At 52.2% G+C, this 23,757-nt stretch overlaps 1 protein-coding gene across 1 annotated transcript in view; it reads right to left on the reverse strand.

The window, feature by feature from the left end:
• si:ch211-286b4.4 (SCO-spondin) overlaps positions 1-23,757 on the reverse strand; it is a 53,716-nt gene that overhangs the window by 26,900 nt on the left and 3,059 nt on the right. The window contains exons 9-54 of the mRNA XM_047035943.1: positions 23,478-23,588; positions 22,636-22,828; positions 22,409-22,545; positions 21,912-22,136; positions 21,517-21,658; positions 21,209-21,332; positions 20,420-20,611; positions 20,160-20,297; positions 19,831-20,013; positions 19,114-19,308; positions 18,518-18,666; positions 18,036-18,204; positions 17,462-17,596; positions 16,987-17,139; positions 16,701-16,902; positions 16,445-16,585; positions 15,956-16,141; positions 15,305-15,503; positions 14,972-15,105; positions 14,461-14,646; positions 13,676-13,825; positions 13,076-13,255; positions 12,716-12,832; positions 12,329-12,478; positions 12,086-12,238; positions 11,407-11,622; positions 10,893-10,997; positions 10,408-10,552; positions 10,098-10,309; positions 9,781-9,999; positions 9,350-9,456; positions 9,107-9,260; positions 8,742-8,841; positions 8,010-8,179; positions 7,556-7,789; positions 7,026-7,213; positions 6,558-6,678; positions 6,214-6,364; positions 5,899-6,038; positions 5,491-5,637; positions 5,240-5,368; positions 3,635-3,790; positions 2,873-2,989; positions 2,473-2,634; positions 1,635-1,853; positions 1,048-1,233 (exon numbers count right to left, since the gene is read on the reverse strand). Of these exons, the coding sequence (XP_046891899.1) occupies positions 1,048-1,233; positions 1,635-1,853; positions 2,473-2,634; positions 2,873-2,989; positions 3,635-3,790; positions 5,240-5,368; positions 5,491-5,637; positions 5,899-6,038; positions 6,214-6,364; positions 6,558-6,678; positions 7,026-7,213; positions 7,556-7,789; positions 8,010-8,179; positions 8,742-8,841; positions 9,107-9,260; positions 9,350-9,456; positions 9,781-9,999; positions 10,098-10,309; positions 10,408-10,552; positions 10,893-10,997; positions 11,407-11,622; positions 12,086-12,238; positions 12,329-12,478; positions 12,716-12,832; positions 13,076-13,255; positions 13,676-13,825; positions 14,461-14,646; positions 14,972-15,105; positions 15,305-15,503; positions 15,956-16,141; positions 16,445-16,585; positions 16,701-16,902; positions 16,987-17,139; positions 17,462-17,596; positions 18,036-18,204; positions 18,518-18,666; positions 19,114-19,308; positions 19,831-20,013; positions 20,160-20,297; positions 20,420-20,611; positions 21,209-21,332; positions 21,517-21,658; positions 21,912-22,136; positions 22,409-22,545; positions 22,636-22,828; positions 23,478-23,588 (7,422 nt within the window). The remainder of the gene's footprint in view (positions 1-1,047; positions 1,234-1,634; positions 1,854-2,472; positions 2,635-2,872; positions 2,990-3,634; positions 3,791-5,239; positions 5,369-5,490; positions 5,638-5,898; positions 6,039-6,213; positions 6,365-6,557; positions 6,679-7,025; positions 7,214-7,555; positions 7,790-8,009; positions 8,180-8,741; positions 8,842-9,106; positions 9,261-9,349; positions 9,457-9,780; positions 10,000-10,097; positions 10,310-10,407; positions 10,553-10,892; positions 10,998-11,406; positions 11,623-12,085; positions 12,239-12,328; positions 12,479-12,715; positions 12,833-13,075; positions 13,256-13,675; positions 13,826-14,460; positions 14,647-14,971; positions 15,106-15,304; positions 15,504-15,955; positions 16,142-16,444; positions 16,586-16,700; positions 16,903-16,986; positions 17,140-17,461; positions 17,597-18,035; positions 18,205-18,517; positions 18,667-19,113; positions 19,309-19,830; positions 20,014-20,159; positions 20,298-20,419; positions 20,612-21,208; positions 21,333-21,516; positions 21,659-21,911; positions 22,137-22,408; positions 22,546-22,635; positions 22,829-23,477; positions 23,589-23,757) is intronic.

A 23,757-nucleotide genomic window follows, 5' to 3' on the forward strand; every position in this document is an offset into this window, starting at 1 on the left:
GGGTGGGTCCTCTGTGTGTCAGTGTACCTGATCCAGTGGAAGTGAGGGGGCAGGATGTGTCATTGAGGGGGTGGGTCCTCTGTGTGTCAGTGTACCTGATCCAGTGGAAGTGAGGGGGCAGGATGTGTCATTGAGGGGGTGGGTCCTCTGTGTGTCAGTGTACCTGATCCAGTGGAAGTGAGGGGGCAGGATGTGTCATTGAGGGGGTGGGTCCTCTGTGTGTCAGTGTACCTGATCCAGTGGAAGTGAGGGGGCAGGATGTGTCATTGAGGGGGTGGGTCCTCTGTGTGTCAGTGTACCTGATCCAGTGGAAGTGAGGGGGCAGGATGTGTCATTGAGGGGGTGGGTCCTCTGTGTGTCAGTGTACCTGATCCAGTGGAAGTGAGGGGGCAGGATGTGTCATTGAGGGGGTGGGTCCTCTGTGTGTCAGTGTACCTGGTCCAGTGGAAGTGAGGGGGCAGGATGTGTCATTGAGGGGGTGGGTCCTCTGTGTGTCAGTGTACCTGATCCAGTGGAAGTGAGGGGGCAGGATGTGTCATTGAGGGGGTGGGTCCTCTGTGTGTCAGTGTACCTGATCCAGTGGAAGTGAGGGGGCAGGATGTGTCATTGAGGGGGTGGGTCCTCTGTGTGTCAGTGTACCTGATCCAGTGGAAGTGAGGGGGCAGGATGTGTCATTGAGGGGGTGGGTCCTCTGTGTGTCAGTGTACCTGATCCAGTGGAAGTGAGGGGGCAGGATGTGTCATTGAGGGGGTGGGTCCTCTGTGTGTCAGTGTACCTGATCCAGTGGAAGTGAGGGGGCAGGATGTGTCATTGAGGGGGTGGGTCCTCTGTGTGTCAGTGTACCTGATCCAGTGGAAGTGAGGGGGCAGGATGTGTCATTGAGGGGGTGGGTCCTCTATGTGTCAGTGTACCTGATCCAGTGGAAGTGATGGGGCAGGATGTGTCATTGAGGGGGTGGGTCCTCTGTGTGTCAGTGTACCTGATCCAGTGGAAGTGAGGGGGCAGGATGTGTCATTGAGGGGGTGGGTCCTCTGTGTGTCAGTGTACCTGGTCCAGTGGAAGTGAGGGGGCAAGATGTGTCATTGAGGGGGTGGGTGTCCCCCCCGGAGCAGAGGTCTGGCTGGGAGCTAAACATCTCCATGATCCCACACAGACAGCTGAGCAGGGAGGGGTCTGCCTGGGGGGTGGAACTGACGGACCCCCCCCTGCAGTAGTGGCCGGCGGAGCACAACCCTGGAGAGGGGGGGTGGTCGGGGGGGATCAAGCATAGACAAGGACACTTTTTACAGGAGCGTAATGATTCATGTTCAAATCCAAACTTTCCCAACGGTATGTATGGAACAAGAAACATAAAACATAACACAAAAGTCAACTCCTTTGATAATAATGTAATTCATCCTTTGAGTATTACTTGATTCAAGTTTTGATTCGATTTTAATCCTAATGGGCCAGTCTCAACGAAAACGGTTGTAAAATCACTTTAATCCATTGCTGATTGGTGAAAGTTTAATATTCAGGACTCTTAATCCCTCTATTCAAGACTCCCAAAGCCCTATAATAAGCATAACTGATAATCCCTTTTTAATGGGAAGAACTTCTAATGGGCAGGACCACTGGGTGTTTTAATTCCACACCTGCTGGTTGAGAGGAGCCAGGGCTGGGACAGTACATTCCAGGGGGGCAGGGGAGGCAGTGAGACAGGGAGGAGGCCCCCCTCTCCTGGAGGTAGCTCCCAGCAGGGCAGGGTTTGGGGGACTGGCTACCCAGGGGACAGTAGTGTCCTGCTGGGCACACATCTCCAAAAGACTGGGAGACTGGAGATGAATCTGGGGCACCCTGGAGACAGTAGTATCCTGTCGGGAGGGGCGAGCGAGTGGAGAACAAAGGGATGGATGGAGGGATAGGGGGAAAAGGGAAGAGAGGGAGGGAGGGGGAAAGAGAGAGAGTGAGGGGAGAGGAGGATATGAGAATGGAGAAAAGATAGGCATGATAGAGAGATGGGGGAAAAACAGGTATGAGAGAGACAGAGGGAAGAAAGACATGGAAGAGAGATAGGGGTATCCGTCATGAAGATAAACACATATGGTAACACTGTAGATGAGCTCACCCAATTCATAATGTATTAACCAATTTGTTACCTATTAGCTAACGGTTTGTTCACCATTAGTTATTTATTGTTTATACAAAATGTATCATTAAAGCATTTGTTCACACAGTTAGGGTTAGGGTTCGGGTTTAGGGCTAGGGTTTAGGTTTACTAACGCTTTACTAATGATACATTTTGTATGAACAACAAATAACCAATAGTGAACAAACCGTTAACTAATAATTAACAAATTGCTTAATAAATAATGAATTTGGTGAGCTCATCTAAAGTGTTACCACAAATATTACACATATCAGACAGGACAGGGGACTCCAATGTGAAGAGAAGGGCATGGACCCTGTGTCTATGTTTGTCTGTGACCAGACCTGGACCACAGGGGCCAGAGGGGGCCGTCAGAGCGCTGCTGTTGCAGTAAGACCCAGGGGGGCAAGGGGAGCAGGAGTCCAGGGAGGTCATGCCCACGGCTGGGCTGAGGTGGCCAGGTGGGCAGGGTGTGGGCACCATGGCCCCCTCCTCACAGTAGAAACCTGGGGAGACACGGCCAGAAGAACAGCAGGCATTTTAGGACACCCGGACTAAGAGTTCTCTCACTGATTTTGTTGAGCCAACTTGTTGACAATGTTAAAACACAGGCAGGCATGAAGCCATTGTCATAGGAGTAAGACATGACTATGTATTAATGTGTTTATGAGTAAGTCTGAGTACATGACTTACAGTCAGTATGTACGTTTACATGAGGTACTGATAGTGAAGACAGAGGATCACCTGGAGGGCAGGGCAGGCAGCTGGGCTGGCCGGGGGAGGACTGGTGGGTGCCAGGGGGGCAGGATGCAGGCACGGAACTCCCAGACGGGCACGCGTGACCTCTCGGGCACTGGCAGCCTGAACACACGAGAAGCCAACCAGCCAATCAGTTAGCCAATGAATTAGTCAGCCAACCAAACGGTCAGCCAACTATCCAGCGAGTCAGCCCACTAATCAGTAAGCCAGCCAACCAGCTAACAGTCAGCCAACGAATCAATCACCCAGCTGTTCAGCTAACTACTCAGTCAGCCAGACAGTCTACAATCCCCAGTTGTGAGGACCTGCGTTGGCGTCATGGCAACGCTTTGGCGTGTCATAGCCCCTGCATGGAGATCCAGTAAAAGGCAAGTAGATGGGATTCAAAGAGCAGGTGACCATGACTACACAACAGCATGTAGGAGTCAGACTATTTCTGGAAACTTCCTTCTGTGTACTTTGGCTTGAATAGAGAGCAGGGATCCAGAAATGTTGTCATATTTTACTTATTCATGAATTCCCTCTTTCTATGACGGTGGGCGGTAGATCCTTGATGCAAATTTAATTTTGTGTACTCACCAGAGGACGTCTCTGTGCTCTTCTTGATCACCGTGGCTACACAATTCACTCAAAATGCATAAACGAATCCAGCTATGCTATGTAAAATGTGCCCCCCATCTCCTCTCCCTCCTCTGGTCCCCCACCCCTACATCCCTCCCAACCTCCCAAACCCTGGTGACCCCTTACCTGACTGCTGTCCAGAGAATGACCCCTGAGGGCAGAACCAACCCTGGGGACAGGGTAGGTCAGCAGAGGTCTGACCCCAGGAGGGGCAGTAGGACCCAGGGGGGCAGGCCTCACAGTCCTCCTCTGCCTCAGCTCCAAGCCTGCTCAGGAAGGAGCCTGGAAACAAAAACATCCAGAGACCACACTGCAGGACAGACAGACTGCAGCACATCCAGACACCACACTGCAGGACAGACACACTGCAGCACATCCAGACACCACACTGCAGCACAGACACACTGCAGCACAGACACACTGCAGCACAGAGACACTGCAGCACAGAGACACTGCAGGACAGACAGACTGCAGCACAGAGACACTGCAGCACAGACAGACTGCAGCACAGACACACTGCAGCACAGAGACACTGCAGCACAGACACACTGCAGCACAGAGACACTGCAGGACAGACAGACTGCAGCACAGACACACTGCAGCACAGAGACACTGCAGGACAGACACACTGCAGCACAGCCACACTGCAGGACAGACAGACTGCAGCACAGACACACTGCAACACAGACAGACTGCAGCACATCCAGACACGAAACTGCAGGACAGACAGACTGCAGCACATCCAGACACCACACTGCAGCACAGACACACTGCAGGACAGACAGACTGCAGCACAGACACACTGCAACACAGACAGACTGCAGCAAATCCAGACACCACACTGCAGCACAGACAGACTGCAGTAGAAACAGATCCTAATATGGTCATTGGTTTGCAGAAACACTTAGGCTCCGCTTTCAGCAAAGTAACAGCATCATGTATCTGTATGTAGGAGACAACACAGGTCACAAATGTTGACTGTATCTAATGACTGTGGTGACCTAAAGTGGCAGTTATAGTTGGTAGAATATAGCATACGTTTATTATGATGATCAATTCTTATCTGCAAGGTTGGATTGGGGCTGATTCCACCCCCCCCCCCACACACACGCCCGAACCAGAACAACAACATAATGCATCGCAGGCCAACGCACCAGCGACATTCGGTACCTAATTCCTTTAAGTGGCTGGCCAGTCTGACAGCTTTATTGGCTCCTCCATTCGTTTTTACCACCTTGGGGAGCTGGGGGTCCTGTGTGCAGACTGATACTACTAGCCCCAAAGAGCAGGCTGGAGTGATTGTTGTACGATCCCTCATACGTTGTAGGAGGGACCCATCATTCAGAGCACCTTGGGGAGCAGGGCGGTGATACACTGTAGCCAGAGGGACCCTATAGAGCAGGTACCTTGAAAGCAGCTGGAGTTAATGAAGGCTGGGCCTGTGAGGTAGCACCACGGGTCTTGTGGTGGTCATAACTGGGCAAAGACAGCAGGCAAGTGCCTTACAGGCAGCAGAGCGTGGCAGATATCTTACTTGGGGGACCAGGGAGGGGTGTGTTATATCTTACCTGGGGAGTAGGGAAGGGTACATACATTGTGTTATTTGGGGGGCAGGGGTGGGTATGTACAGTACCCCACCTGGTAAGTAGGGGCAGATACAGTATTTATATTGTACCTTGGGGAGAGGGGAGGGGATATGTGTTATCTGAGAGTCATTGTACATTATCCTACCTGGGGGGCAGGGCGTGGGCTGGTCACTGCCTTCAACACAGTAATGCCCTCCAGGACACAGGTCTCCATGGATACGCCCTGGAATCTCCTCATTAGCTGGCAGAGCTGCCGAGGTTCTGTTCCCTGTCACTGAGATCATGGATAATAATGAATCATTTAGCAGTTGTTTAACAGTGATGTCGTAAGACCCAAGGATTACGAGTTCACAATTCTAGCAGTTTTGCAGTGGTCTAGCAGTATTGCAGTATAACCTGTCAGGTTCTGGCGTGGCGTGGCAGTTCTGGAGCCAGCAGGACAGTAGAACCCGGGTCTGCAGGGTCCGGAGGGAGCGGCGAGGCCCGGTTCAGAGCAGTACTGTCCTGGCAGACAGAGCTGGCAGGCAGCCAGAGACAGCCCACCTAAACACAACACACCCAGACTAGAGGACTCTGCCTGGCAGGAAGAGACCCAGGAGGTCACACCCTGTTATACCACAGCCCCCTGACCAGGGGCCACACTATGGAACATGTTTCCTATTTGATTTATCTGTGTCAAGCAAAACACATTAACCTTGACTAGGGTCTGTCACGGTGTAACTTAAGCTGACCAGATGAAACCACGCATGCCCAACCACCACAGCTAAAACGTGCATATTGACTGGAGCTCAGTGGAAATGTCACCTGTTGCAGGGCTGAAGGTTCCAGGAGGGCAGGGAAGCATGTGACTGGTACCCTGGGGGCAGTAGGACCCAGCAGAGCACTTGCCACCTGTCGGGCCTCCTGCTGGCTGGGAGGAGACAGAGCCCTGGATGCACACGTAGCTTGAGGGGGAGGGGGGAGCGAGAAAATGTATTTCGGGAGAGGGGGTGAGAGGAGGGGAAGAGATGGAGGTGACACGGAGAGAGAGGGTGGAAACGACAGTCAGGGGAAGGTGAGAGACTGTCATGTGACAAAGAGAGACGGGGAGAGGAGAGGGTGAGAGATGCAGAGCCTCACCCAGGAGAGCAGAGCCCTGTGGGGACAGCTCGGCCAGCAGAGCTGCAGAAGCTCCCTGGAGGGCACGGCTCACAGCCAGCCACACCAGGCAGGCCCAGCCCAGGACCCAGCGTACCTGCTGGGCACGGGTGCTCCACTCCGGCCCGGGTACCTGGAGAGAGAGACAGAACATCCAGAGATGGCATGGCAACACAGCACGACTCACTGTCTGTGTCCTCCAGGTTGGACTAACATTCATGATATTCAAATTTAGACACATTTATTCTTTATTCTCTTGAGGACCTAAGGTAGCAGACAGATATTTTGTTTCAAAGTCTTTAGCCTGAGGGATCTGTATTCTGTACCTGAGGGGCAGTAATGTCCGTTGGGGCAGGGCAGGGGTGAGTGAGTCCCTGTCCTCTCTCCGGTGTGGGGGTGTGTGTAGCCGGGGCAGTAAGACCCTGCAGGACAGGTCCGACACTCTGCCTGAGGACGGGGGTCGAGGAACACAGACTCCTTAAACACGAGACATGTTCTTGAATATCATCTCATATGCGTGCTCTTCCTTACCCCTCCTCCCTGTTCTCCTTCTCATCTACCTCCTCGTTTTCCTTCTCCTCTTCCTCTTTCCCTCCCTCCTCTTCTTCTCCTCTTCCTCTTTCCCTCCTTCCTCTTCTTCTCCTCCCCCTTTCTTGTCCTTTTCCTCCTTGATCTTCCTTCTCCTCCATCTACTCTTTCCATTTTCTCCTCCCCCTTCTTCTCCTCTTCCCCTGCCTCCATCTCCTCTCCCCCCCCCCACCTTTCTCTTCCATCCTCTTCCTCCTCCTACTCACCTGTCCAGGTAGGTCCTGATAGCTCCCTGGTAGGCATGGGTCCTGGCTGGCACTGCCCAAAGGGCACCTGTGCCCAGGGGAACAGGGGACGGAGGCTGGGAGGCTGCTGTTGTGTCCGGGAGGGCAGTAGGAGCCGGCTGGGCAGAGATGAGAAGGGAGAGGGAGCCCTCTGCTGGTACAGATAAATCCTGCAGGATGAAAAAGGAGGAAGAGAAGAGAAGGGAGAGAGAAATCATGGATGTGAAAAGGAAGAGAGAATGAGAAATAGGAAGAGGGAGAGGCAGAGAGAGATGGGTGGAGGAGAGAGAGAGGGAGAAAAAGTGAGAGGGAGAGAAAGAGACAGAGAGTCAGAGAAAGAGAGAGTGAGAGAGAGAGAGAGAGAGAGAGAGAGATAGAGAGAGAGAGAGATAAAACGGGCAAACAACATTCAGTAGGTAAATGCATCAGTTCTTAAAGGAGGAACAGTAGTCTATGGGGAGTTGATATGGAACAGAGTGTCTTCTGTACACGCTAGCCATCCCAGTCCACACCTGCAGGGCACGGCAGGCAGGCAGAGAGCTGTGTGTTGCTGCTGTGGTTGCTGTAGGTGCCAGGGGGGCAGGGGAGGGGGGCGGAGGACCCCGGGGGACAGTAGTGACCTCCAGGACACCGGTCACCTGTTGGCCCGTCCTCAGGGGAGGGAGACAGGGCACCAGAGAGACAGTAGAACCCAGCGGTACAGGGGCCCGATGGTGACCTCTGACCTGGGGGGCCACAGAACCAGCCTGGAGGAGGGGGGGAGGGGTGGAGAAGGTGGGAGAGAGGGGGAGAGAGAAAAAAGGGGAGAGGGGGAAGAGACGGTATCAGGCCACAGTAGAAGTGTAACCATGACATCCTTAGGTTGTCGATAACTTGATGGTTTTCCTGTTAAATCCCACGGGGGTCACTACTGTAATCATTAGATTAGGCATGCTAATCTTTAAAAGCTTTTCAAATCAATAGAACCTGGAGTGCAGGGCAGGCAGGCCGTCAGACTGGACATCCTGGTGTAGGGGTTAATGGTCCCAGCAGGACATGGGTTCTGGTGCCCAGACCAGCTTCCAGCTGGACAGTAGTGACCGGCTGGACACTCATGGCTCTCATAGGGTGAGCTGCTGTTACCTGGACAGTAGAAACTGGAAAGAGTGTGTGTGTGTGGGTGTGTGTGTGTGTGTTGAAAACACACAAATAAATACATTGGGTGGGGGTGGGTAGGGAGGAAGTGCGAGAAAGAGAGAGCGTTTTAGAAGGGGAGGTGTACACATAGGAAGAGTGGGCATAGTGTGAGAGAACGATAGAGGGAGGGTGGGCATGAGGAGAAAGAGAGGGAGGGGGTCGGAATTGAGAGAGAGAGTGAAAGGGGGTGGGTGTAGAGAGAGAATAGTGGGCACAGAGAGATAAAGAGACAGAGTGGAAGAATTATTCAGTGAGAGCCTCCACAGTGAGAACTGTGTGTGCCACAGTGGCTGTTTAGTTTACCTTTGAGAACCGAGATGACATCCAATATCTATTTGATGTTGGATAACTTATGTGTTTCTGTGTGTGTGTGTGTTTTTGTGCTTGTGTGCGTATGTGTGAGTGTGTGCGTGAGTGTATGTGTGTTGTGTGCATATGTGTATGTGTGTTTGTCTGTGTTATGTGTGTGTGTGTGTTTGTGAGGGTGTGAATGAGTGTGTGTATGTGTGTAACAGTATCTACCCTTGGGGGCAGAGGCTGCAGATTGCGAGTCCCTCTTCTGTGCTGATGGTTCCCTGGGGACAGTCCTGTGGAACTGCAGAACCCGGAGAACAAAAATAACCTGGGGAGAGGGAGAGGGAGAGGGAGAGGGAGAGGGAGAGGGAGAGGGAGAGGGAGAGGGAGAGGGAGAGGGAGAGGGAGAGGGAGAGGGAGAGGGAGAGGGAGAGGGAGAGGGAGAGGGATGAAGGCAAAGATAGGGTATAACACATATCTCCATCCTTTCCTCCATTCCTCCCTTAATCCTTCCTCCATCCCCCTGTCCTTACCCTGAATCAGTTCCTCCATTCCTCTCTCATCCCCCCCTCCATCCTTCCATCCCTCCTCACCTCGAGGACAGGGTCCTCCTCTGTGGTCCTTTACTGGGCTGTCTGGTCGCTCCGCCCCTCCCAAACAGAGGAACCCTTCCCAGCATGCCCCCGTGGGCGTTGTCAGGCCCTCGCCATGGCAGTAGTATCCAGGGGAACATGGCTGACAGTCATCCTTAGGGATGTGGGGGCAGGTAAAACAACAACCTCAGCCCTCTGGTCAGTCAGATGACAGGAATATTGAGCGTACTCAACCTTCATTACCTGTGAGACTTGTTTGGTGAGGTTGGAGAAGGTTCCGGAAGGGCACGGTAGGGGATGAGAGGTGGCCCGGGGGCAGTAGTGACCTGGGGGGCAAGGGCCCCCCTCCCCTGGAGATGAGAAGAGCACAGGAGCTTAGAGGCATGTCAATATCACTCAGTAGCCATCAGCACAGTCAGGGAGGAGATCAATGCTGGGTACCCGGGCCTTTCTAGACCCCAGGATTGTTCTCTCTGATGTGTGTGTGTGTGAGTGTCTTTGTGCACACGTTTGTGTTTGTGTGTGTGTGTGTGTATGCTGTGGGTGTGTTTATGGTTACACACACATGTTGTATTTGTGTATTTATGCACATAATTGTGTGTATGCGTACATGTATGAGTGTGCATATGTGTGTGTGCGTGTGTATTCACGTGTGTGTGTGTGCAGGGGCCCACCTGCAGACTGTGTGAGGGGCTGAGGGGAGGAGCTTCCAGATTTGCAGTAGTATCCCTCGCTGCACTCTCCGCTGACGGAGGTGGCGTTCCTGATGGAGCAGTAGTGCCCTGGGTCACATGGTCTGCACTGGGCCTCCGTCGCCAGGCCGGGCTCAGGGCTGTAGCTGCCCTCGGGGCAGACGCCCCACTCGTACCCCACCCCCCCGGGGCAGAAGAACCCTGCAGGACACAGCACGCACTTACACACTGCTTTGTGTTGTGTGTTAGTGTTAGTTAGGGTTAGTGCGTTGGTCAGTGTTAGATGTGTCTGTACTGACCTGCAGGACAGAGCAGCAGTTTGCCTGTCACACAGTACCAGCCTGGTGGGCAGGGCTCACACTGGGAGGCGTGTGTTTCAGTCATGTAGGTCCCCGGTGGACACGGCACAGGGAGAGTGGTTCCTGGGGGACAATAGTGTCCCTCTGGACAGGGCCCACCTGTGGTGCCACCCAAAGGTGTGCGGGAGACCGCTCCCTCCAGGCAGTAATAGCTGCATAGGAACACACACACAGTGCTGTACTCTCCATATGCACTACTTGCATGTTGCTTGAGATGAATCAAATGTAAAATGTGACTGTGTCTCTGTACCCTCCACTGCAGAGACCCACAGGGACAGTGAGACCAGTAGAATCACAGTAGAACCCTCCAGGACACAGCTGGCACTCCCCCTGTGCCCCCAGCCCAGAGCTGTTGGACCAGGACCCCCCCGCGCAGGGCATCGGGGCCTGGGTGCCTGCACACACACACACAGGTCAAAGGTCATATTTGACAGAGTAGTAACGCAGCAGTCAAAACAGAGAACACCTCAGAATGAAAACAATTCATGAATGAAATAATGTTTGAAGTTGAAATTACTTTGGGATTGATGATGAAGTGAATTGTTTAGGATACGATTCAGAATGTCCTTTGACATTATTAATACAGTGAATAGAATAGTTTAGGACAAGACACAGTTCTGTCCAGCTGAAGCTGGCAAGTCAACCTCCTCCATCTCAGCTATGGTAAGAACTCCATCAGCTGACTAAGAGGTAGCAGAGTGTGTTGGAGCGAGTCAGGCTGCAGAGACAGGGTACCTGAGGGACAGAAGTGTCCTGGTGGGCACAGGGAACCTGCCTGTCTGTCCTCAGGACTGGGCGAAGACGCTCCCTCCCTGCACCAGAAGCCTGACAGGCAGGGACCTACATGGAGACAGGTACATAGCAACTTCCTGGAACAACACTCAGACACACATATGCAGTACACAGTTACAGAAATACACACACACAGACAGACAGGCACACACACACACAGACACAGGCAGGCAACCACACACACGCACACACAGAGACAGGCAGGCAGGCAGGCAACCACACACACGCACGCACAGAGACAGGCAGGCAGGCAGGCACACACACACACACCTTCCTGCCTCACCTGTCACACTTTAACAGTACAGCTAGCTTGAGACCAGAGCTGCGGGCATGTCAACTTCAGCTCCAATGTTCCAGGTTTAAAAATAATAATGGTTCCCGAGGAGACACTGTGGCCAAGCAGGCGGCATGTAGGACAACATGTAGGACACTGTGTGTGGGCTGGTCGCCATCTCACCTGCAGGTTCTGACACTCCTCCAGAGGGACAGAAGAGACCAGGGGGACAGATCAGGCAGCCTGCCTGACTGTGGGAGCCCTCCCTGGGGTTGAAGGAGCCTGGAGGACAGGGGTGCTCAGTGGCCAGGGAGGTGCCTCGGGGGCAGAAGTGCCCCTTGGGACAGGGGCGCAGCAGGGAGGCGTTTGCAAGCCCCAACCTCAGGTCACAGTAGTAGCCTGCATGGAGATATGATGAGGGTAGGCTTCTGTACTCATATGATTGTTAGCTTTCCAGTTTTCAAATAAAATGGCATTCTCTTTATATAGCCCTTTAATATGTCATTCTGTTTTATGACTATCATAGACAGCTGCCACTATAACAGTGGCTTGGCAATATAAAAATGACAGGTTTGTACATGAGGTTCTTTGCCACAATTCTCTCTTACCAATCGGTTGTCTGCAGGGTTTTCACATAAACTTTTAATGTCACCTCAGATCACTTGGAACCCCGTAGGAGGTATAACAAATCAGATGCCAGGTACAAGATTTGCAGTCGGGTGCAGTTGAGGCAGTACCATGCAGTGGAAAAGTGAAAATTCATCTTTAATCTATTCCACATCTATTGATCTTCGACTTCTTCTGGAAGATCTCTTTAGTTTGTGCGTATGCTGTTGCATGAAGGAGGGAGAGTGGTGGTTACCTGCTTCACACACCATGCAGGCGGCCTGGCCCTCTCGGTCCTGGAAGCTTCCAGAGGGGCAGGGTTCAGGGGCTGCACTACCCAGGGGACAGAAGTGTCCTGCTGGGCATGGCCACGCTGTGGCCAGGGTCTGACCAGGTGGGCACCAGTAACCTGGAAGGAAGAAGATACATACACTTGGAAGACAGCTCTGATGACAGATGATGGAACAGGTGACAATGCAGGGTCGTTGCGGGGACCCACCTGGGCTGCAGGGTCCAGAGGGGCTCTGGAGGCCTGCAGCCCTGCAGTAGGAGCCTGCAGGACAGGGCTGGCAGTCAGACAGTCTGGACAATCCCTCCACTGGGGAGAAGCTACCCGCTGGACACAGCTCTGGGTCCCCTGTAGCCGAACCTGGGGGATGGAGAAGGAGAAAGAGAGGCAGAGACAGGGAGAGACAGAGGAAGAAAGAGGAAGTGAGAGAGAAAGGACACAGAGAGAGAGGCAGAGACAGGGAGAGACAGAGGAAGAAAGAGGAAGTGAGAGAGAAGGGATAGAGAGAGAGAGGCAGAGAAAGAAAGAAAGAAGTGAGAAAAAGAGAAAAATGAAAGATTGTATCAAACCATGTTCCACGTCTGTCAGCAGCCTTACCACAGTATGTCCCAGGGGGACAGATACCGCCTGTCCGTCCATCCGAGGGCCTGGGGTGGGTGGCCCCCCCTGTGCAGTAGAAACCTGGAGAACAGGGGCCCATTGGCAGGGCCAGACCTGGGGGCCACACAGACAACCAGCACAGTCAATCAAACAGCACTGAGAATCAACCAGTTCTGTCAATCAAACTGGATTGTTGACCATTACACCCTGTCATTAAACAGAACAGTCAATTAAACAATACTGTCTGTTAAACAGCACAGTCAATTAAACAGTAGACCTACTGTCAATTAAATAACATTGTCGCTTAAACAGCCTTGTCAATCAACCTGTCTATCAGAGGGATGTCATGTCCACTACCTGAGACGTTGCAGAAGGTGCCTGGCAGGCAGGGCAGGGGCTCAGAGCTGCCCGAGGGGCAGTAGAAGCCCTCCTGACAGCGCCCCCCAGTGGAGGTGGCGGGACACAGGCAGTTGGCGTTGGTGTAGTTGTCCAGGTCAAACGGCTGTGGGTTCCACGCTGCGGACACACAGAACCAGCCTGGAGGGGACGGGGGACGGAGAGGGAAGGAGAGGGAGGAAGAGAACAACAGAGGGTGAGGCTGCAGTGAGCCAGCCTGGCTGCATGAGAGGAGGAGGACAGAGGGTGAGGCTGCAGTGAGCCAGCCTGGCTGCTTCAGAGGAGGAGGACAGAGGGTGAGGCTGCAGTGAGCCAGCCTGGCTGCATGAGAGGAGGAGGACAGAGGGTGAGGCTGCAGTGAGCCAGCCTTGCTGCTTCAGAGGAGGAGGACAGAGGGTGAGGCTGCAGTGAGCCAGCCTTGCTGCATGAGAGGAGGAGGACAGAGGGTGAGGCTGCAGTGAGCCAGCCTGGCTGCTTCAGAGGAGGAGGACAGAGGGTGAGGCTGCAGTGAGCCAGCCTTGCTGCATGAGAGGAGGCAGAAGCCCCCGGAGGACCACTGACCTGCCTTGCATCTCCCAGACACGACGGTGAGACGCTCCTTCTCGCAGTAGTGACCAGGGGGGCAGGGCAGGCAGCTGTCCAGGGTCTGGGTCATGGGCTCTGGGTTGTAGTAGCCTCGGGGACAGGGGAACTGGGTCGCGTCCTTGGTGCCTGCACACCACACGTACACACACACACACACAAGATGTGCATCATTACTGACATTACAGGCTTATGACTAGTATGGTGTTGTCACACTGAGTTTAGTGGGAGTAGTCAATAAAGAGAGTCAGTATTAGAACTAGGGATGCACCGAATCCAGGATTCGGTTTTGGATTTGGCCGAATAATGGGCTTAGAATCTTTTTCCACCGAACCCGAACTCTACCGTTGCACTACGTGTGCTACGCTAGTCGACATAATGACGCCGTTGTTGATCATGGGAAGGTGTTTACGTAGGTGGACCGTTCAATGCAGTAGGCTGAGAGAAAGTGAAAATGGAACTTGAGCGTGAGCAGAAAAAGTATCATCTGGCAGTACTTTCAATTTGCAATGCTGATTGGCTCGTGTCGGCAAGGACCCTAAACAATAAATAAAACAAAATACACTGCTGTGGACATTGTTTACTTCATTAATGTGTTTACTGTGTTAATGGACTGAGGATGGGAGTAGGATCTGGTATTGGGTTTCGGATTCGGCAGAATCTTAACCAGTGGATTTGGTATTCGGCTGAACCCCAAAAATCTGGATTCGGTGCATCCCTAATTAGAACGAGAGGTGGGAGCAGCTATCAGTCTGCCGTAGTACCGTCGGGGCAGTAGAACCCTGGAGGGCAGGGGAACTGTGTGTAGTTGCTGGTCTTCCCAGGGCAGTAGTAGCCAGCCTGGCAGCGGGAGCAGAGCGTGTGTCCTGTCAGGTTGGTGTAGGAGCCTGCAGGGCAGGGCAGAGGCTGGGCGCTCCCTGGGGGGCAGTAGTGAGCAGGGGGGCAGAGCTCTGCAGAGTGCAACACACCAGATTAGAACAGATTACACCTAGCCAACCACCCACAATCTGTCAGGACAAGACAGATCAGATGGTCGGACTGCTGAACAACATTTACACTTTGACCACCACTTCCCTACCTCCACAATCAATCCAGATCAATCATCAACCTAATTGTTGTGATATTGATTGACTGGAGTCATTACTGCCAGCTCATCTGCTCTGCCAGCAGAGTTATTTGGCTGAGAATGACGAGGTGTTTTTAATGGGCTGGGTGCAGTTGGCTCTGGCACCCAGCCCAGGTTGGTGTTTGTGGGGCCAGGCCCAGCTGCCCTACCTGTAGCAGAGCTGCCCCCCCCGGGGCAGTAGAACCCCTCAGGACAGGGCCCAGAGGGGCGGCTCAGACCCTCAGAACCACACACCTGCCCCGCCGGACAGGGGCTGCAGCCGGAGGCCTCCCTCACATGCAGGCTACGCACACACACACACACACACACACAGAGCCACACACACACAGAGCCACACACACACACACAGAGCCACACACACACACACAGAGCCACACACATACAATGTTAGTCAAGGCATTGGTGAATGACACGCTCATTTGTTGATAATGACTGACGATTGAATATGGCAATTCCAAGGTGCTGATTGTTTGTTCACGGACCTATTAGAGAATGTTCCCAGCGGGCAGGGCCGTGGTAGGCTGGTGCCCTCTGGGCAGTACCGCCCCTCGGGACAGGCCCCTCCCACTCCAGTGCTGATGTTTCCGTCTGGGTTTCTGAAGTTGATCCCAGCCAGACAGTAGTAGCCTGCCTGGCAGGCTCCTGTAGGTGCAGCCAGACCCCAGTCCTCGCAGTACAGCCCTGGCACTCAAACACACACAGCTAACCTCAGAAATAGCATTCATCTAATGTGGATTGTTCATTTTGCTTGTTGAATTATTAAATAGGTCTACTCTCATGAGATGGATCTGTGTAAACACTCCTGGTGTTCAGTTGAAACTTTGACATTCCAGGGATCCAGCATAAACTTGCTTTTGACAGTTCCATCAGGGATGAGGAGAACAACATCTTAGCACACCTGTATCAGACCTGTATGCACTTTCATAGCTCTACGGTTTACTTTTATATTACATATTCTGCTCTTGTCTTGTGTCTCTTCCTGTCTTGTTGTGTTGCAACTCACTGACTTCTGAATTGCAAGGACACAAAAACAAACTATACCATGTACTCAAACTGTCAAACACTCCAAAACCTCCTTCTCCTTCCGTCAGAGGGCAGTAGAAGGTGACGTGCGTGTGGGTCAGTAGGCTGACCTGCAGGACACAGCAGACACTGCTCCACCTGGCCCAGACCTGGCTGGGGGCTGTAGGTGCCAGGGGGGCAGGGCAGGATGCCCTCCATGCTGCCCCCGAGGCAGTAGTACCCCGCTGGGCAGGGCTGCAGGCCCTCACCGGGGGGGCAGTAGCTGCCTGGAGGGCAGTTCTCACACTCCTCAGAGCCTGAGTTCATGGGGTAGTAGGGATGGAAAGCATAGCTGCACATTGCATCTTTAAATTGTAATTTAATCACATTTAAATTGTAATTTAATCACATTTAAATTTGAATTAAATCAAATTGCAATGATCATTTGATCACATTGCTGTTCTAATTTAATCCTATTACAATTTCTAATTCCATAATGTTTATTCATATTAACATAACTATTCTATCATATTAACATCCTAATTATGTCACGTATTTATTCCATCACATTTCATTGCACTAATTCTGTCTGCTACTCGGAGCAGGAAGAGAGAGGCCACCTGTGATGTTGGAGAAGCTGCCCTCAGGGCAGGGGATGGGGGCGGTGGAGCCCATGGGACAGTAGTGACCGGCAGGACATCTGTCTCCTGTCACTCCATCAGATGGGGTAGCAGAGGAAGCTCCACCCTGACAGTAGTACCCTGGGGGACAGATCAAATATATCTTAAGATGCTTCTGATAGTCATCATTTCAAGTCTGCCTCCCAGTGAAGAGGATGTTACATCTACAGTATGTGTTCTCCCTTCCAGGCCCCACCTGCAGCACAGAGTCCGGAGGGCTGTGTGAGAGCAGAGGTGTTGCAGTGCAGTCCTGGGGGGCAGGGCCAGCAGGAGTCCAGGCCAGGGGCCCCCTCCTGGGTGCTCCAGGTCCCTGCCGGGCAGGGCCTCTCTCTGGGGAACCTGGTTCCTGCTGGGCAGACGTAGCCCTCGGGACACACACCGCCAGAGACCTGGTCCACCTGGAGGATCCACAACATGGGGCTGAGAGGGGGTAGTGTGTGTCTAGGGGTGGGGTGTGTTTAGCTGTGGGGTGTCAGTAGTACCGGGGTGGGGGTGGTGGCCCCCCCGCTGCAGTAGAACCCAGGCTCACAGAGGTCTTGGGGGGCAGAGAGGCCCGTCCTGCTGCAGAACCAGCCTGCCTCACACAGCCTGCAGTGCTGCATCTCTGCTCCTCCTGACTGGTCTGAGTAGGTACCCTGCACACACACACACAAGCACGCACACACACACGCACACACGCCCACACGCACACACATATTCAATCCAAGACACACACAAAAAAACACAAATGCACAAACACACACGAACCAATATTAAAACCAAACCGTCAGTCCATCAGTCAATAAAATCCAATTTAAACAGCAAACGTTCTGCAAGTGGAGCAGGTAAGCTTCTAAGTGATGAAAGATACAAGTCACAGCATTAAAATCCCATCCTCAGCAGACAGAGCTGTCTGAGCTGAGACAGACTGCTGCTCTGGTCTGTCTCATTATCCATCATGTTAGAGCAGGTACTGACAGGAAGGCAGGGCCAGGGAGAGGACGTGCCCAGGGGACAGTAATGTCCTGGGGGGCAGAGGGGGGGCCGAGACAGGCCTGTCTGGTTGCAAAGCTGGCCGGCTGGACAGGATATGCACAGCGACTGGCCTTGATCCTGAGTGATGAGGAAGGAAAGAGTGGAGTGGCGAGACGAGAGGAGGGAAGAAAGGAAGTGGAAGGAGAGAGGGGAGGGGTGAGACGAGAGGAGGGAAGAAAGGAAGTGGAAGGAGAGAGGGGAGGGGTGCGGGAGAAGAGGCCGGGGAGATAAGGGAGAGGAGAGAAAGAGGGGAAATGAGAAAGGAGGGAGCAGAGGGGAGGATATGTGAGAGAGGACAGGGAGGGAGAAGAAAGGAGTGGAGAGACAAGACTAAATAACTATCAGAGGATTATAAAGCACAGAATAACAACAATACAGTCCAAAGGGATTAATCTGGAAATACTATTACCCTAACAATCAGGTCTAAAGTCCAACACACAGTCAAGTATGCAATAACTATTATACAACAGAGTTTCGATATGATGTGAAGTGTGTAGGACTAGCTGCAAGGTCCTACTAGTTGGAAGGTGCCCAGGGGGCATGGCTGGGCCCTGGACGCCCCCTGGAGGGCAAAGTGGCCCTCCTCAGCCTCATTCTGGACAGGCGATGCAGAGCCACCCGTACAGTAGAAACCAGGAAGACAAGGGCCTGTGGGAGAGGTGCTGTTGGAGTCCTGGCAGTAGGAGCTAACAAAGACACAAACACAGAACAGCTTCTCAACAGGAAATGGTACCCTGATTCTGGGATACAAATATGTATTCAGGGAGTTGAACACAGGTTTTAGTTTTCAGTTTAAAACTAGAAACGCCTGGAAAGTAAGCCATGAACTATTAAATTATTCAATAAATAATCAATATGTTTTACAGCCTGTTTACTTGCTATAGCTCTTCGTTAGACAAGTCTTTACACACACATGCTACATGACTTTTGCAGAAGCCTTAACGTGATTCAGAGTGTGTGTGTGTGTGTGTGTGCTGGGGTGGGAGAGCGAAGAGTTACCCAGGGGGGCAGGAGACACACTGCAGGGGGCTGCGGAGACCAGAGCTGCTGCTGAAGCTGCCAGGCGGGCAGGGGGAGGGGAAGGGGGAGCCAGAGGGACAGTAGCTGCCTGCTGGACACAAGGCCCCACTCACTCCATCTACTGGAGTCTAGGAGAGGCACACACACACACACACACACATGGGCATATATATACAGACATAGTCACACACACATACATAAACAAACACATACAGATATGTACACATAAACACAGAGACAGCTACACACATAGCACATAACATTCGGACTAATGGGGCTATTCTTTTAGAGGGAGCCAGCACAGACCTTGCTTTTGAATGCATCCAAATGATGACAAATGGTCTATAAACACTCATATAAAAATGTGCTTCCTTGTGTCTGGATTGTCATTTATCAAAAGTTTTCTCATTTTGTAGAATAGTTCACTGGTACATTCAGTGAGAAGCAACCCCACTAATACAGGGTACATAGTTAAGACATCAAGATAGCTATCCTAATTATCAGATTAAGATTAATATGAAGATTAGGATGGTCTCCAAATGTATCGTATTAGCAACAGCGAACCACCCTCTTACAGCTGATGTGGCACTCTCTCTGCAGTAGAAGCCCTCTGCACAGTCCCCAGTGGGTGCAGTCAGGCCTACCCCACTGCAGTAACGACCTCCACCACAGGGGGCGCACTCGGACACATCTTTGAGGGCAGGGCGGGGGCTGTAGGTGCCCTCCACACACGGCTCTGGAGCAGAACTGCCCTCGGGGCAGTAGAAGCCCTGACATGGAGAAGGGGCAGAAGAAAGAAAAGTGAGAGAGAGACAGAGAGAATGAATACAAGAAAAAGCGGGGGCCATAAAGTAAGAGAGAGTGAAATAGAGAGAGAGAGAGCGAAATAGAGAGAGAGAGAGAGAGAGAGAGAGAGAGAGAGAGAGAGAGAGAGAGAGAGAGAGAGAAAGAGAGAGAGAGAGAGAGAGAGAGAGAGAGAGAGAGAGAGAGAGAGAGAGAGAGAGAGAGAGAGAGAGAGAGAGAGAGAGAGAGAGAGAGAGAGAGAGAGAGAGAGAGAGAGAGAGAGAGAGAGAGAGAGAGAGAGAGAGAGAGAGAGAGAGAGAGAGAGAGAGAGAGAGAGAGAGAAGAGAGAGAGAGAGAGAGAGAGAGAGAGAGAGGAGAGAGAGAGAGAGAGAGAGAGTAATTAAAGAATGAGTAATGAGGGTGTATAGTGAAGGAGTGAGAGAGATTTTACCTGCCCAAAATATTTATAGTTATGTTTAAATAAAAAAAATACAAAGCCCTGAGCGTACCTGTGGGCAGAGCGTGGCAGTGTGTGTTCCAGGCCTGTCACAGTAGTGTCCAGCAGGGCAGGGCACACACACCTCTCCACTGTGACCATGGGACGTGCTCCTGTAGAGGCCAGACTGGCACGGGAACATGCCTGGGTGCCCAGTGCCCAGGGGGCAGTAGTAGCCATCTGGGCAGTCACCTGTCTGGAGATGCACACACACATAGACACATGGGAACATCTACAACGCTGTGCGGAAGGATATAAATAGTATATACATACAATGTATGTTAATGTGGTATACGAACAAGCTTTTCTTCCCAGGTCAACTAGGGGCAGCAGAGAGCTTACAGGCTGTGTGATTGGTTCCTCCAGGGGCTGCTGGGAGTAGCAGTACTTCCCCTCAGGGCAGGGGGCGCACTCTGACACATCACGCAGACCAGGCTGCCCGCCATAGGTCCCGTTTGGACAAGGGACAGGGTTGGGGTCCTGGAACAACACTGGTGAGATCAATACCGCGCTAATGTAACCACACCAAAACAACAAGTTTAGCCAATGCATCGTGGATTGTGATGCGCCCTTTCATGTGTTGACCCAGGCGTGCCACTTACGACGCCCCCCCCAGGACAGTAGAACCCTCTGGGGCAGAGGGTGGCGGACCGTTGGGGGTCCCTGGCCAGGCCCTGGGAGCAGAGCAGGCCCGGGGGGCACACCATGACCCTCAGCATGGCCTCCTCGCTGGTGGTCTCGTTACTGCAGTAGTGGCCCTGGAGACACGCGGAACACTCCACCGAGCGCTCGTCCTGGAGAAGGGAAGAACACGGGAGAACTTACAGTGGTAGGAGGAGAACGTAGAAGGTTAGGGGATTGGTAAAGGCAGTGATCTACTAAAGCGTTGTTTTTGAAGATTGAATTTGGTGTATGAATAGTGGTGGTGTGGGTGAGCCTAGCAAATACGCCGTTGATTTGGCCAAATAAGACATGAATGACAGTTACCCCGCCCTCTCAAAGTCTCCGGGTCTGTAGAGATACACGCCAGCTGTCCCATACTGGTCTGTCACATGACCACCGTTGAAAATGTATGGGGCAACATGTCGGTAAGTGAATTTCTCTTAGTAACGCTGTCAGTGGATCACGGCTTTGAGATGATAATTTATAAATGCAGGGTGGAGAGTATATGTTGGTATGAGGAGAATGAACATTGGCAAGATGGGAACTTACAAGGTTAGGAGGAGAATGTACAGTAATGGCAAGAGAACATATATGGGAAGAAAAAAAACCTTCAGTGATGTTGACCTCGATTGGAAAATAGGCCAATCAGAGGGCCACATGAGAGGAGGTTGATAAACACATCCAGTCTTCCATTAGTCCGTCCGTCCACCAGTCAGAGAGTCACTTACTGAGTAGCTGCCAGCTCCACACACACGGGGGTTGACGGTGGCTGGGAGGGGACAAAAATAGCCAGCAGGGCAGGCAGAGCAGTCCTCCAGCCTCTGGCCTCCTTTCTGCTCGCGGAATGTGGATCTGAGGAGACAGGAAGGGGGAGACGGAGGACGCAAGGAGAAAGCCAGCAGAGGATAGGGTAGATAGGGGACACAGAATAGATTACATTACGTCCTTGTTGCTCCTCCTACAGCTCCACATCACCCACCACTAACCCACTTCCCCCTCCTCCAACACCTCTCACCCCCCCTCCTCTCCCTCTTACGGTGGGCAGGGTGTGGGCTTCGAGGTGCCCTCCCTGCAGTAGGACCCCTGAGGACAGGGCTGGCAGTCCTCTCTCCGCCCGTTGCCCATCCTGGTGCTGTAGGAGCCTGCCTGGCAGGGGAACTGGGACCCATATATGGTCCCTAGTGGGAATAGATTCAGGAAGCAAAACAAATTAAAATAACGCTTGTGCAAAAACACCTTAATGTTTTCATGCATTAGAAATGAACACAAATCTAAGGTCTGATTTGCTATTCTATAATGTATTCATATTTATTAAATAGTGTTCACATGAATACTTCTATGATATGTACATACATATGTGAAAATGTTTATATACGTATGTAATGTAATCAAGTAAATGTCCTGCTCTCTGAACCACATGTGCTTCTGTACCTTGGGGGCAGTAGTGCCCAGAGCTGCACTTCCCTGTGGGGTGTCCTGCTCCAGCCAAGCAGTACCATCCTGGGGGGCACGGCTGGCACTCTGCCTCCTCCTCCAGGCCACTGCGCCCGCTCCAGCTGCCTGCCGGGCACGTGTGCTGAGTGGGGAACATGGTGCCGGGGGGGCAGTAGTGCCCAGGGAAGCAGGAGAGTGGTGGCCTCTGGAGCCCCCCAGTGCCTGGGGACGACCAACACGACGTCAGGTTCTCTCTGGGTTATGGAAGGCATCACCATTATCACTGTCACTGTTGTTATCGTCATCATAATCGTCATTACTTGCTCCTCACCATTCAGTAGCCTGAGACAAGAATGTCTTATGAAAATGAAAATGATTTGGCCACTGTCCAGAGGCTGACATTTGGTCCAGATGTAATATCAAACGATCAGCCAATGTCCAGAAGGCTGACATTTGGTCTGGATATATGACATTATTATATCATGTGGGCCTACCCCGTAGGCAAGCGTATCGCGGCGGGCAGCGTTGGCACTGCGAGCGATCAGTCAGGTCAGTGCGGTCGCTCAGCGTCCCGGGAGGACAGGCGTTGGCCGGAGCGTTGGGTGTGGAGGAGCCAGGAGGACACACAAATCTAACCAGATGGGGACAAGAAGTGAACCTTAGGTGCTAAATATTGTTTTCCTGTGAGTCCTGTGTTTGGTGTCGGGTGTAGTGGACGTACCCTTGCATGCAGTCCTGGTCCGGGGCTCGGAGCCCCACCTGTGTGCAGGCTCTGCCAGGGTGGCACTCTCTGCAGTCGCCCAGCTCGTCCTGCCCCTCCAGGGGGTTAAAGGTGCCCGGAGGGCAGGGCATGGGGTCACTGGTGCCCTTGGGGCAGTAGAACCCCCCTGGACACTTCAGACAGTCTTTCACACCTGTGAGGGGGCAAGGGAGGGGGCAGGAGAGGGGATTGTAGGTGGGGCTCTACACTTCTTTACTGTAATATTAAGGTGATTCATCATGCTGGTCACTACTACACTTCTATATTATAATTGTGTACTCTACTGTGATCATGAGCAGAGACGTTGTTAGACATCAAACTCTACATTCATATCCCTTTTTTTATTTCAAGCTTGCTGCGCACAATGCACTGTTATGTTGCATAACCTGCTCTCTGGAATTACCCCCCTGGACCTCTGTGTCCGTGCTGCAGTGGCTATTTGGCAAGCTCAAAAGAGCGTGCTGGCATGGAATTCTGCATGCATATAGGTTTGTGTTTTCGGTTAAACAGTTTTACAAGCGTTTATTGGGATACTGCATAACTTTTTCCGAGATTATCCATCTAAATTAATGCACTGACTAATAAAGTAAATTGTTAAAACTCAAACTTCAGATTTTACTGGGGCACAGCAGATTTATACTGGGGCACGTGCCCCAGTAAAAAGGGCCTAATGACGCCCCTAATCATGAGTGCATTGAATCAACAGAAGGCTTGATTTCACTGTTGAGAATCAGCACACTAACTAGCCTGTTCTAAATGTTAAACCTCCTAACCAGGAACAGTACCCTGGAGAGGTGCCTTACTGATAGCCCCCTGGTGAGGGGTGAAGGTTCCTCGAGGACATGTGACTTCCTCCAGAATGCCAGCTGGACAGAACCTCCCTCTGGCACAGGCCAGGCCTGGACCTGCCGAGCCTGACATACACTCACATACAGGAGCACACACACACACATACATACACACACAAGCACACATACATATGTGAGAAACCCACACGTAAAGGACATACATGCACACACAGGCAACAAGTCATTGAAAAGAAGATCTTTCAAAAAACAAGTGAACGAATCTCTTTCTCATATC

This window comes from Hypomesus transpacificus, chromosome 15 (assembly GCF_021917145.1).
Source record: "Hypomesus transpacificus isolate Combined female chromosome 15, fHypTra1, whole genome shotgun sequence".
In the NCBI taxonomy this organism is placed as follows: domain Eukaryota; kingdom Metazoa; phylum Chordata; class Actinopteri; order Osmeriformes; family Osmeridae; genus Hypomesus; species Hypomesus transpacificus.